This window comes from Rhea americana, unplaced genomic scaffold (assembly GCF_003343005.1).
Source record: "Rhea americana isolate MKP2758 unplaced genomic scaffold, rheAme1 scaffold_548, whole genome shotgun sequence".
Lineage (NCBI taxonomy): Eukaryota > Metazoa > Chordata > Aves > Rheiformes > Rheidae > Rhea > Rhea americana.
The window spans coordinates 13,329-27,030 of NW_028186699.1; the positions used below are offsets into that span (position 1 = coordinate 13,329).

The 13,702-nt window shown below is 53.7% G+C and overlaps 1 protein-coding gene across 1 annotated transcript; it reads left to right on the forward strand.

The window, feature by feature from the left end:
- The first annotated feature begins 19 nt into the window (after positions 1 to 19).
- On the forward strand, positions 20 to 11,562 carry NEK8 (NIMA related kinase 8). Its single transcript, XM_085318649.1, has 15 exons — positions 20 to 115; positions 350 to 555; positions 1,422 to 1,654; positions 2,409 to 2,540; positions 2,727 to 2,935; positions 3,350 to 3,429; positions 3,967 to 4,148; positions 4,385 to 4,535; positions 5,639 to 5,715; positions 6,862 to 6,979; positions 7,277 to 7,427; positions 7,669 to 7,832; positions 8,081 to 8,239; positions 8,494 to 8,652; positions 10,288 to 11,562. The coding sequence occupies exons 1-15, from the start codon at positions 69 to 71 to the stop codon at positions 10,314 to 10,316; spliced, it is 2,097 nt and encodes a 698-aa protein (XP_085174775.1). The 5' UTR covers positions 20 to 68; the 3' UTR covers positions 10,317 to 11,562.
- Positions 11,563 to 13,702: the final 2,140 nt, after the last annotated feature.

Below are 13,702 nucleotides of genomic sequence, written 5' to 3' on the forward strand. Positions count from 1 at the left end.
GGCCGCCGTAGCAGCCCCCGGAAGTGTCTCCATGGAGACGGGAGGAGCCCCGGCCCGGCTCGGGCGGGATGGAGAAATACGAGCGGATCCGGGTGGTGGGGAGAGGGGCTTTCGGGTGAGGGTCCCCCCTCCGCGGCGGGGGGGGGGCACCCCGCGCTGCCCCCCTGCTTTTTCCAGGCACTGTTACCACGGCAGCGTGCATGTGGGGGTGACACCGGCCTTGTGGCAGCCCCGAGGGGGTGGGTGATGGTGGTGGTGGTGGGGGGGAGGCCCTGTTACCATGGCAACGTGTGAGGAGGGGTGACGGGGTGCGCAGCGCCCCGGCCCCGCTGACGCCCGCTCCCCGCAGGATCGTGCACCTGTGCCTGCGCAAGGCCGACCAGAAGCTCGTCATCCTCAAGCAGATCCCCGTGGAGCAGATGAGCAAGGATGAGCGGCTGGCGGCGCAGAACGAGTGCCAGGTCCTCAAGCTGCTCAGCCACCCCAATGTCATCGAGTACTACGAGAACTTCCTGGAGGACAAGGCGCTCATGATCGCCATGGAGTATGCCCCAGGTGGGCACTGCCCACCCCTCTCGCTGGGGGGTTCCTCGGGGCCCCCTTGAGACGCGGAGCAATTGGCTTTTGGGGGGTTGGGCTGCTGTGGCCCCAAGGGTTTTTCTGATATCCCAACTTGCTGCTTATCCTTGCTGGTGCTGTCCCCATGTTGTGCTCCTTTTAAAGCTCCTGTACAAAAGGCTGCTGAGGCCACCAAGGAGTCCAGACATGGCTCTGCTGCACAGACATGTCCATGGTATGCCCTACATCTGCYGATCATATCAGAAACAAAGATTTCTAACATCTCTGTTGCTGCCCTTGGCTTAGGATTCACACAGGTTTCCTTGTGTTAGCTCTTGGCCATACCGTTGGTCTCACATCAGCTCTGTGTGGGAAGATATGATTTCTAACATTTGCTGTGGAGTTTAATGCTAATCCAACATTTGCATAAGAGATTGCTAAAAGTTTTGCATAAGACCTGAGTCTGGACCTCCCCTCCTGAATGGGGCCTCTTAATGCCACGTGGCCTTTTGGACTACAAGAATGTTCTTCTGCAGAACAGGCTTATCTTGTTCTGCCATCGAGGTTTGTGCCCTGACAGGGCTCCAGGAGCAGTAATTTTAGTGTTTCGTTTTCCTCCTGTCTTGGACAACATGTCAATAGCAACTTTTCTTTCTCTGTTTCTTCATCCCACCGACTGTGCTGTCATTGTTCTCTGCACAGTCTTGGGAGCACTGGAGGACATACAGGATGTCCCACCAGGACGTGCTACTTCTTATGTGCTTGGCTTGTTAAGAAGTTATAATTAAATCCCCTGCTTTTAGGTTGAGTTTATGGTGCCCTGTGCAGCCACTCTTGCCAATAGCTCTCTGCTGTTTTTGCAGGGGGCACGTTAGCGGAGTTTATTCATAAACGCTGTAACTCCTTGCTGGATGAGGATACCATCCTGCACTTCTTCGTGCAGATCCTCCTGGCTCTTCACCATGTGCACACCAAACAGATTCTGCACCGTGAYCTGAAGACTCAGAATATTCTCTTGGACAAGCATCGCATGATTGTCAAGATTGGAGACTTTGGCATTTCCAAAATCTTGAGCAGCAAGAGCAAAGCCTACACGGTAGGTGCCCTCGCTTTGAGGGAGAGGAACCATRACAGCAGTGCTTGAAACTCTGGACTTGGCTCCCTGTAGTCTCTGGGAAGCTGCTGTACGCAGCAAGATTGGATGTAGCGTATATGCAGTATGCCGCATCAGTGTGGTGTGGTGCCATTTTGCTCCTTGGTGTTTATGAAGGCTGATGTCTTYGTGCCTAAGTTTGTTACAGCTCTGGAGGCAGCAAGAAGGTGAAAAAGACCTGCCAGCCCAAGCTCAGGAGGGAGTGGGATGTCTGAGCTCACTGGAGAGGGCAGACAGGGTTCCTTCCAGCCTCCCAGTGCAAGGGGTGGTGTTTGCAAGCTGGTCTGACACATACTTGATGACCCAATTCCTGTAGTGTCCTGCTGTCCTGTCCTTGCCTTAATCTCTTYTCTTTGCCTGAGACTTTAGTATCATTCACCATCAAGACTAATCTGACTAGATTAGTTTATACCATATTCATCATGGTGGGYGCTGATTCTCTCAAGCAGATAGTAGCAAAATCAAACATAATCACTGTAGGTGAGAGGGGTGTGTCCAAAAAGACAAATCCTCCTGATTTTTACTGAGATGAGATTGTCAGCCAGGCATTGATACCAGAGAACATTTACCCCACTCGCCTAAGCTCTGATTAGTGGTGCTCTAGCCAGGCTTTACACTGGGCTCTAGACTGAGCTCTTCTCTTTCTACTTCTGTGTTCCATTTACGCAGTTGTGGTGGATCTCTCTGTCTGTTCTAGGTTGTGGGAACTCCATGCTACATCTCCCCAGAGCTTTGTGAAGGGAAGCCATACAACCAGAAGAGTGATATCTGGGCTTTAGGCTGTGTGCTGTATGAACTTGCCAGCCTCAAGAAGGCTTTTGAAGCTGCGGTAAGAGGGATGTAGTTTACCTAAGACGCRGGGTACTGTGGTCTCTTGCAGATGTGAAAACATGTGCTTGGATCATGCTTCTCGCTGAGCCTGAAGCTGTGAAGGCAGAGAGCAGTGCTGATAACATCTTGCTCTATGGCCTCACCTCTGGCCACTCACTGTATGTCTGTGTTGTTTTCTCTTCAGAATCTTCCTGCCCTAGTACTGAAAATCATGAGTGGAACATTTGCCCCAATATCGGATAGATACAGCCCCGACCTGCGCCAGCTTATTCTTAGTATGCTRAATCTGGATCCTTCCAAGCGACCTCAACTGAATGAGATCATGGCCCAGGCCATCTGTATTCGTCCCCTTCTGAACCTCTACACTGACGTGGGCAGTGTCAAAATGAGAAGGCAAGTGGCACTGCCATGTTTGTGYCCTTTGGGAGGGGCTGCCTCAGCTCACACCGTGTCTGACCAGTTCACTGTCTCTGTTATGAGCTCTGAAGACAGAGTTGTCCCCACCCAGCTCTCCTGTGTTCCCCCAACATGCAGCTGSTGCAGGCTGAGCCTGGCCCTGTGGCTCAGAGCTGCGGCAGGTGTGGGTTTGCCATCGCTGTAAGAGTGAATGGGGAGTTGTGAGCTCAGGGGAAAKTGAACTGGCACTGACTGCCCTCTCTCAGGTGGCTTAAAGTGCTTACCAAGGCAGCTCTGTGCGATATTCAGCTGTGGCTTGTGCTGTAGCTCTGCCCAGACCCTCTGTGATCCAGAGCTCTGCACGACCTCTGGGGCTGAGCTGACTGCAAGKGCTGCATTTTGTTTTGGCAGGCCTGAAAAACCCTTGGCTCCAGTGCCAACAGTGACCCACAGCCGGACGGGGGGACGTGTGAGCAGTGCGAGGCCGAGGGGTGAGTCKTGGTGCAGTGCATTCAGCACATGTCTGCTTGGAAGAGCCCTTTCCTTTGGGTGTCAGGAGSTCTTGAAGGCATGTGAGCTCCTGGAGGGAGGAAGTTATGGAGATGCCACCTTCCTCGAGCTCTGGAGAAGCTCACAGGCACCTTAGTTCTGGGGAGCAAGCCCCTTCTAAGTTTCAACACCTTAAATCAAATTCTTTCTGCTCCATCTGTACAGACTGGGAGCAGGCCAGAGGGGTGCTGGGGAATGTCAGTCCTAGTGCAGGGCACAAGTAACAGTTTGGACTGTCATGATACTTCTTCCCCGAATTCTGCGACAAAATACAAAGACCTGTTCCCATGTGTTTCTCTTGACCCCACCTGGGAACTCCTCAGCAGCCCCTTGCAGCCTAGGCTGGGCCTCTGAGCTGGCCTGGCCCCGCTTGCTGACAGACAGCACTGCTGGTACCCAGACTGGATGGCGGGTGTTGTTTCTCTTCCTGTGGGAGAGGTGTGAGGAATATGGGGTCATGATTTCTGTTTGACTGGCAGGTGTTCGTGGTGGATCGGCCAGGACTGGAATTCCTCCTCCCCTGTCTTCCATCTACACCTGGGGGAGCGGGATCACCACCCCTCTCCGCCTGCCCATGCTTAACACTGAAGTGGTGCAGGTGTCTGCTGGCAGGACRCAAAAGGCTGGGGTCACCAAATCAGGGCGGCTCATCATGTGGGAGGTGAGCGATGGGGAACTTGGGCAGGRCAGTGTGAGAGGAAGGCTTGCACGTGTGATTTCTGAGAAGGGAACACTTCTGTTCACTGCACAGGCTGTGATGCTGCATGCCCCAGGACTGCAGTCCAGTCCGGAGTGCAGACGATACTGCTGAGCCGGTGCAAAGGGGCTCACCTTAGCTCTCCCTCCCTGATCTTGCTGCACAAAGGTGCAGTAGCCCAGATGGCTTCTCTCTACCAGGCTCCTCCGATGGGTGCTGCAGGAGGCCCTTCTCTCCCAGGAGCMACTGAGCAGCTTCAACCTCAGTTTGTGTCCCGTTTTCTGGAGGGTCAGTCTGGCGTGACCATCAAACACGTGTCCTGTGGTGACCTGTTCACAGCCTGCCTCACAGGTAAGCTGCTGCCTCATGTCTTCCTCCAGCTGGGTGCCAAAATTGTCTGGGTTGGTGGCTGGCTTACAAATGCAGCATGACTGCTCTGTGGGACAGTGCCTGCTCAGAGAGGAACCTGAGAGGTGCACTAGGCTGGGATGAAATAAAGGCAACTGTGGCCTGTCGTGTAACAGCAGGTAGGGATCAAGCATGGCAGGAATAATATAGGTCCTCCCTTGACGCTCCACTGGTCAGCTTGGTCCCAGACATCCATCTGGTGTGGGGAAGGCCTTGGATCTCCTCTATTTGTTGTCCTAGGTGCACTGGTGTCACTTGATGCCCGAATTGGTCTGTACAGTGGGGACTGCAGTGTGAAGAGTGGCTAGGAAGCTCAGCATAGCTGGCCTTGCTGTGTCACATACTCTGTGAGTGCAGGTAGAAGGGGACCACCCTCCCCAGGCACGAACGGTTACTGATGGTGACATACTGCAATGAGAAGTCAATTTGAAGGGTGCCTATGAGCTCCTGCAGCTCTGGCCAGTTGTCTTCAGCCATGGAAAGGCAGAGTCTGAAGCCCTCTTAGAGCAGGTCAGGAGGCATTCTGTCCAGGAGGGGAGTGTGCACACCAACCCAAGGCCATGTTTGTAGAGCAAAGCTCTCCTAATGGTCCTTTGGGAGCCTTGTTTGCACTTCTGCTGGGGATCAGGGCAGCAAATAACAGATATGCAACTGGCAAACTTCATAGGCATGTGTTTGTCCTACTTCTCCATGGTGTTTCCTGCCACCCCTCTGCTGGGGGCTGACCTGGCTGCTCAGTGAGTGGCTCTGTGTATTTAACACCTTGGCAGACTGTGGAGTTAGCAGCTCCTGCGTACACAGCTGCAATAATGTTATCTCAGTGCTCTCCTATCATCTGCTGTTTGTCTTTGGTGAGTTGTCACAGTGCATAGAGGCTGCTGCTCTCTAGAAGCTAGTTGAAGGCCTCTGGGACCCCCAGCAACTTACGAGTCAGAGTAGGTCCAAGCAGAGCCACTGTCCTCTGAGCCCCAGTCAACCCCATGGGCTGTGTGCACCTTGCGGCGTGTCACGTATGCTGGTAACATGACTTCTTTCTGCCTTTGCAGACAGAGGGATAATCATGACTTTTGGCAGCGGCAGCAATGGCTGTTTGGGGCATGGAAACTTCACGGACGTAAGCCAGGTTTGTCGTGTGGGTGCTGGGCACGTTGCTCCCCCAGGGCAGAGGATGGATCACAGTGTTTGTGCCCCGTGAGACAGCTCATCCCAGCTCTAGGGATGTGCATCCTGGACATGTTTTGGCATCCAACCCCCCTCCCCCTCCTCTCCCTGTCACTGCAGGGGTTTTAAAAGGCCCAACCTGCCTCTTTCTCTTCCCCCTGCCCTATACAATGATCCCTTTGAATGTGGGGGAAGTCAAGAGCTGCCTTGTGGTTGCTATTGGCAGGCACCCAGCTTGGAGGCTGCCTCCAATCACACACCTGCCTGCTTCACTCTTGGCCTGCAGCTGCCAGGGTTCACTGAGAAAAGTTATTTTTCAAAAGAGCCAGTATTTAAAGAAGAGCTATGTGTTTCCGATTGGCCCAGAGCATTAGGGCTGAGGGCCCTTCGCTCCCTTCCAACCTCTTCTTCCTTCAGATGTGTAAGCAGCCAACGGCTTCCAGCTGAGCCCAGGGACTGGTGCCGTTTGTCTCTGTGGTCAGCTGGCTCGTTTGTTCTTGCTCCGTCCGGGGATGTTTTCTTGAGCTGAGCTGCTCAGTGTTTATTGCTGGGGAGAGACCAATTGGTAACAGCAGCCAGATCCTAGCAAATGGCGCTTTTCACAAGAAGAAGATAATGAGAATGAGACTTGCTGTGGTGAGGTGTCAGATCTAGCAGCAGGTCGCAGCAGGGGCTGGGAGAAGCGTGGAGATCTTGGTCTCTCCACACCCTAACGAATATGTAGCTGATGGCTCTCAACTCCTCTGTACAAGAGCCCTTTCAGCCAACGCATCCTGCACCAAGCCCCTGCCTGCTCAGAGCGTGCGTTAACAGCCCCTGGCACTCCCCATATGGGCAGGGGGGGCTGAACCTATTCCCTCTCCAAACTGTTGCGCTGGCTGCTTTCTTCCGCCCCAGAGATGTTTGCATTATCTTCTGTGTTGTGTGCACGTAGTCTCTAAAATGCTTTGAAGACTATTTAGAACAGAAAATTCCCTGGTGTTTGTGTTGGATGAAAACTGGGATGCTGCCAGCACTGTGCTGAGGCTGGGGGGCTGGGTGGGAGAGATGGGAGCAGCCGGGCAGGCTGGGAGGTCTCGGCTGACGGCTGCTGCTCTTCCCCTGCCAGCCCAAGATCGTGGAGGCTCTGCTGGGCTACGAGATGGTGCAGGTGGCCTGTGGTGCATCTCACGTCCTGGCAGTTTCCAATGAACGGGAAGTGTTTGCCTGGGGCAGGGGGGATAATGGTAAGAGATGTCAGCTTAACAAAACAGGGCTTGTGCTTTCCATTCCCTCTTCCCACTCCCCTCACTGACCCTGCTTTCCTGCAGTCCTCTCCAGATGTGCCGGTCTAGGTGGTTGTGGAAAAGTCACAGCTGCCTCACCACATAGGATGGCCCCTTTGCTTTTGGCTTTGCTCCCCTTCATGGTGGTGGGTCCCAGGCTGAGCTCTTGCAGGCAGCTCTGTAGATGCTGTCACTCATGGCAGCGCATTTGGTTTGTCTGTCAACATCAGTCATCCTCTGATCTGTTCTTCCTGCCAGGTCGGCTGGGGCTGGGTACTCTAGAGTGCCATAACTCCCCCCAGCAGGTAGCAGTCCCCCCAGAGCATGAGGCTCAGAGGGTCATCTGTGGCATCGATTCCTCCATGATCCTCACAGTGAAGAACCAGATTCTTGCTTGTGGGAGCAACAGGTAGGAGAAGTGAGCATCTGTGCTCCGGAGCCTGCTGCAGCAGGGCTCTCTGGGGTCCATTCAGTCTGTAGCTGGCCAGAGGAGAGAACAAGAAGTTGTGAGAAGGGTCTCAAGGAGTCGTGTCTGTGTGACCCTGCTACCCAGCATCTCGCTGCTGATGGAGTAGGGCAGGATCTGAATGYAGGGGTGTCTGTGCCAGGTCACGGTCAGTCAGCCCTGGACTCTGCTCTTCCCCTTGCAGATGTAACAAGCTGGGCCTGGATCGGATCAGCTCAACAGAGGAGCCTTCCCCAGAGAACCAGGTGGAAGAAGCCACTGTGTTCACRTGTGCTCAGTCAGCCCCCTTGAACCAAGAGCCAATCGTGTGTGCTGACATTGGTACAGCACACTCAGCTGCAGTCACAGGTGAGGGGTGCTGTGCCCAATCCTTGAGGGCGGGCACAGCACCCCTGCATTTTCTCTGTCTTCCTCTCACCTCTGTTCCCCATGCCTAGAGGCCCAAGAGAGGCTCAAGAGACACCCTGCTCCCAATGGCAGAGCTCTCTGGAGCAGGATGCTCAGCATGGCCAAGTGCAAAGGGGTTCAGGGGCTTTGTGGTACCCTCAAGTGACACCTAGATAAGAAGTTAATGTTTCTCTCACCTCTGTTGTCAGCTTCTGGCCAGTGTTACACCTTTGGGAGCAACCAGCACGGGCAGCTGGGCACCAACTCCTGCCGGAACAGCCGCATGCCCCATCTGGTCGTGGGGCTCCAGGCTATGAAGGTCACTGTGGTGGCTTGTGGAGATGCCTTCACTGTAGCCATTGGAGCAGGTGAGACTGAAGCCCGTGTCTTGGGCTGCAGCAGGCCCTGGCTTTCCTCTGCCTGGAGTCCATGCTACTGGCCAAGGTGGGCCTTAGAGATAGCCCAGGGTTAGACTGAGGTGGATGGCTTGTCCTAGCTGTGTAGGGTGCAGGGCTGGTACTACTCAGACAGCCCTTGCTGCTTAGCAAGTAGAAATGGGAGGCCTCTTTCCTGATGAACACAGTGAGGAGCTCTGTGTCCATCCAGGTTTATCCCTCTGCAGATGGTGAGGTGTGCACATGGGGGAAAGGAGCCAGGGGACGCTTGGGCAGGAAGGATGAAGAAACTGGGATGCCACGGCCTGTACAACTGGAGGAGACACATCCATACATGGTGACCTCTGTAGCCTGCTGCCATGGGAATACACTGCTGGCAGTAAAGCGTGAGTAGAGGCTTCTTTATTGTGATCCCTGGCGTTAGGTCCTAGCCAGACAAGATAGCTTGTGACAGGAGCTGTACTGAGTACTCCCTGCACTTAGTTAGCTCTGTATTATTCTAGTCTGTCTAGAGCTGTAGATGAGTAGAAATGACTTGAGGCATATAAAGATTTTCCTTTTGCTATACAGTGCTCTGACAGTGCCACTTCCACCAGAGAGGAGAGCAGAGGGAAAGCAAAGGAGGTCTTACACACTCCCAGACAGGTGGGCTGGCCAGGCTGCAGCTGGTGGGAAGCTGGTGTGCTGGCGTTCCACAGAGTTTCCAAAAAGAGCAGTTCTCTAATTGGTGCTGCCAAAATAGAAGCTGAGATTTGAGGCATCATTTTGGCTGCTGGATCTCCTTTGTGGTTTGGAAAAGATAGCAATGGTTTTGTGGTTCCTCTCTGCTTGGGCCAAAGGCGGCATCATTGCGTGGTTAAAATGTGCCCATGGAATGACCTGCCCTTCCGTTGTCTGAATGTGTGGTGGAAGCCTGGCCCAGACTGCTGGAGGGGCCTTTCTTCCGCCTCTGCTGGGCTGATTATGGCCCTGAACGCTGGGCTGAGGGATTTCAGTGCCAGCCCACTTCAAGCAGGCTAATTACACTCTGGAGGGGAGGAGGCCCCATCAGCCACCCCAAGTACGGGAAAGGCAGCCGTGGCTCCCGTTTCTTCTCCTCTGCAAGCGCTGAACTCTCTCATGTGATATACAGCGCCATGTGAAGGGGACAGGGAATGGCTGAGTCTCAAGGCCTGGGAACAAGCAGAGTGTTTGTTTGTCAGGAGTAAAAGGGTTTTGTTCCCGCAGGAAGACAGCAGGCTGCTGTCCCCTTCCGCTGCTGGGAGGCACCCTGTGCTCTGCGGCAGCTGGATTGTGGGCTCCCTCCTGCAGCCCTGTAAGAGCAGGGACCTAGTGCGTAAGCCCCTGCAGTAACCACACTACTGTCCCTCTGCACTGCCTCGTCTATAACCTCGACCCCCTTGTCCCTGCGTGGGAAATGCTGTACAGCAAACACAGCAGCAGCAGCAGCCTCGCTTTCCCCCACTATAACCAGAGTATAAAACAAACACTGAGAGCTGTGTAAAAGTCTAAATTTCAACTGGGCTTTTACTCAGCTTAGTTTGCCTGATAACCTCTCTGGATTGAACACAAGAGCTGGCAAAATGTTTGCTGTCACCAGAGCTTTCAGCTCTGACCTCGACCTGGCCTGGCAGCTGGGAGAGGGTGCTGGTGTATTGGTGCCGGTGAGCAGTGCTCCACCCTTCGTGCAGCAGTTCTGCACTGCGCTGCGGTTTCCTCCTTTGTGGCCACTGCTGTTTTTGACTGGCCTGGGCTTCTGCCCATTTTACTGTGAGGCCACTGCCGCGCCCTTCTTTCAACACCTCTGCAAACACCAGCCTGGAATAACTGGGAGAAGACAGCCACATTACTGTTTTGGTACTGCTGAGGGCTTTCTGGTGTCTTCCTGGGGTAAGCAGGACAGGGACTGCAAAGCCCATCTGTTGGGTAACCGGCCTCCATGGTGTAGGGCACTGCTAACTTTAGTTTTGTYGAGATGGTGGCTTTGGGTTCATTCTCAGTCCTTGCCTTTTGTGTTTCAGCTGCCATGGAAGAGTCGCCTTCCCAGTGAGTTTGATTTGAGAGGGGCTGTATCCAACCTTGCCGTAGAGATGTGGGTGCTGCCTTGACCTCCCAGTACATCTGTCCTCTCACTGCTGCTTGCTAAGGCCTGGCTCAGACCTGCGCCCCAGGACTCGGGAGCTTTTCAGAAAGCAGCAGCCTGGCAACAACAAGGAACTTGTAACGACGGTTCTCACAGAACCAGAGTTGATCTCACTTACTGAATCACTGAGGATTGTTGAACCTGAAGTGCCGGAGAGGTGCTGCCCTGGGCATGCTGCAGGGCAGGCGTCCCTGCAGCTCCGTCACTGCGTTCAGTGGGTCATGCTGGGGCTCTGTCCCTTCTTGTTGGAAGTGCCTGCGTACAAGTGTAGAGGGGCTCTCCTCCGCTGCTGGTGACGAGCACAGAGGTTGTTTTCCCCGTGGAAACTGTCTCTGTTTACAAAGCCCAGGCTGACAGCTTGGTGTCTGAGAGAGCTGTCAGCCTTCTCACAGCAGTGTCTGGAGTTACGGCCCCAGGCGGTGTGCTGGGTGACTAAGTGCAAACCTCTTTTCTAATTAGAGAAGTCTGTCCATTCCCATCCCCCCCCCTTAAAACGTTTCATCCATTTGTTGAGCTGTTCATCGTGCTTTTGAGGGTTCTGGCCTGCACGGCTGGCCGAACCCAGCGCGAGCAGTGTCTTGTTTGTGCAGCGCAACCCAGTCTGCTCTCCGAAAGTGCTGCCTGCAGCTCTCCAATTACAGCCTCCCRTAGCCCCAGGAGCCCAGCTGAGGATCTTCTAGCTGATGTTTGTCCTCAGGCCCCTAAATCCTGCTGCTGACCGACTCACTGGCTCCCAGCCGAGCTGGAGCAGGCAGCAAAATGCAGCAAGTGATTGTCAGTAATTGAAGTTTTTTAACCCAGATCTCTCTAGGGAGATGGTGAATTTTCACCAGGGATCCTTTCTGCAGGCAGGAGGGGGCATATCATGATGTCACAGACAGGAGTTAAGTTTTTACCTCCAGAAGGGTCGTTTCCCTTTCTTCTTCTTCTTCTTCTTTTTTTTTTTTTTTTTTTTTTTTTTTTTTTTTTTTTTTTTTTTTTTTTTTTTTTTTTTTTTTTTTTTTTTTTTTTTTTTTTTAACTTATATCTGCCCTGGGCCATTTTTTTATGAGCTTCTGTCTCTGATCTGTCTGACATTGCAAATGCTTTTCCCTTTCACATCCATCTTTGTGTTGTTGCCAATATGTTGTGTATAAAGTCAGTACTTTCATAAGCTGGTTGAGATGGAATCTCTCTTAATTATTTTTGTGATTCTTTTCTGTTTTCAATGAGGGAAATCTTGCTGGGCTCTGGTAGGAGCCCAGCTGATCCCTCTGTCATGTGAAAGGTAATGAATTTCTGCAGGTTTCCTGCTCTTTTCTCCCAGGCTCTGGCTGGGGAAGGGAGCAGGTCCCGTCCAGCTGGGAGAGGTGCGTGCAACCTGACTGCAGACACGGCCTCCCTGTTTGGCTCCTGACAGGGTGGGTAAATGAATTTTATTTCTTGTGAAGCTGCCTTTTTAGGCGGTTACACCCTGCTACTTCAAGAAACTGCCTTGTATTCAAAGGCACTGCTGGTCCCTTGGCATTTGCCTTGTGCTGCAGGTTACAAGGACGGCTCCAGCAGCCTTTGTTGGTGGAGGAAAAGGTATTCTCTGCTCCTAGACCAACCTGGGCACCAACATAATTGCAGGGCTGGGTTAAAATGCCTCAAAGCCCCCCCTGGGCTGGTGTCTTTCCTCCTTGTGCTTGGCTGTAGGGCAGTACCAGCTCCTACCGGAACAGACTTCTCCTGGCTGTGTGTGCTTAGCCTGCACCCATGTGGCCCTGCTCGTGGGGCACCCCTCACCCCACACTATGTGCGAACACACCCCAGAAGCAAGGGGGTGCCTTTCTGCTACAGCTTCATCTCGGCAGTGGTGCCACTGAAGTGCTGCTGCTCCGGGGAAGGCGGCAGCCCTGAGAGCCCAGCTCCCTACTCCAGCCGCAGACTCCCCGCAGCCCCCTGTTCCCACTGCTGGGCAGGCGTTAGGCAGCTTGTTTTACGGCTTAATGAGGCCTTTGCACAGAAGCACTGAGGTGTTGCTGGCTTTAATATTGGCTTTTTATCAGGAGCCTTTGCTCCAGGCCCTGAGCGAGTTTTCGGGTAGGGGGACCTGCTTTGACTCTTCTGTCCTCCTGGTGGGTTTTATGCTGGGCCAGGGGTCTGCCAGCAAGGGCTGGAGCCCTCGGGAATTCGCAGCCTGTGCATACTCGGTGCAGGAGTTCAGCTGTGAAGCCCAGTGAGATCATTTGAATAATTTAATACCGGGCTGTGACCAAGCCTGGCGAAAGGGTAAAAGAAACAAAGAGGCCCCCAGCCCCGAGCAACAATAGCTCTTGAAGCGACAAGCCGAGGCATGTCCGTGCCGCCGGAGGCAGAGCGCAGCCTGGGCAAATAGGCCAGTTACATTCCTCACGTCTGCCGCTTTGTTTCCCTGCAGAAGCTCCTGGTGCAAACTGCAGGTCTCGGGGTTTCTCCCTTTATCCTTATTTTCTTCCCGAGTCCTGTGCGCTGCAGAGCTGGTGGTGGAAATGGCTGGAAGAGATGGGCTCAGCCTTCCGGGGACTGTCCGAGTCCCGCAGCTCTTCCTGCTAACCAAGGCATGGCCGAAACAAAGCAGGTAGAGGAGGTGATGTGACAAGGGATGAGACTGCCTGTTTCTGCGGTGGTGTTCCCAACAGGCAACGAGGTGCAGATCTCATTTGGGGGTAATGAGGCCTGTTAATTTTCATGTAGGGAAAGCCTGTCTCCTAGCATCAGGGCCTGGAGGGAGCCCATGGAGAGAGAGGCTTACAAAAGGAGCCGTATTCAGGCAGGGCCTAATGCATGCTTGTTCCCATGGTTGATGAGATTACGCGTCCCACTGACCTCAGGCCCTTGCTATCAGCAGGAAATAGCCAAAAATGCCTGCTGAGCCCTGAGCTGATTTGACTCGATTCTGACATTTCTGTCTTGGTCATATCCTTGTTCCCACGAGGCTTTGCAGAAGGCACAGCTACTGTCCATCTGTCCGCCCACCTCGCTCCCCGTCTCACCCTGCCTTTCTGCGAGGACCAGTCCCCAGGAATAGGGAGAGGACTCTTCCCCACTCCTTTTCCCGGGGCAAAATGCTCCGCCTGTTAACATCTCCAGGCGCCAGAGTGTCAGTTTTCTGTCCCTCCAATTTAAGGTAAAATGCAAGGCAGAGGGATGAAGCAGTGATGCAAGGAAGATGCAGACAAGTGGAATAAGGCAGAAAGCCTTCCAGAGCCCAGAGGGATTCAAGGCCTGACCTGTCATCGCGGACCGAGGACGTATTGCCTCTGCAAAGGCAGTTGCCCTGCCTGGGGGTT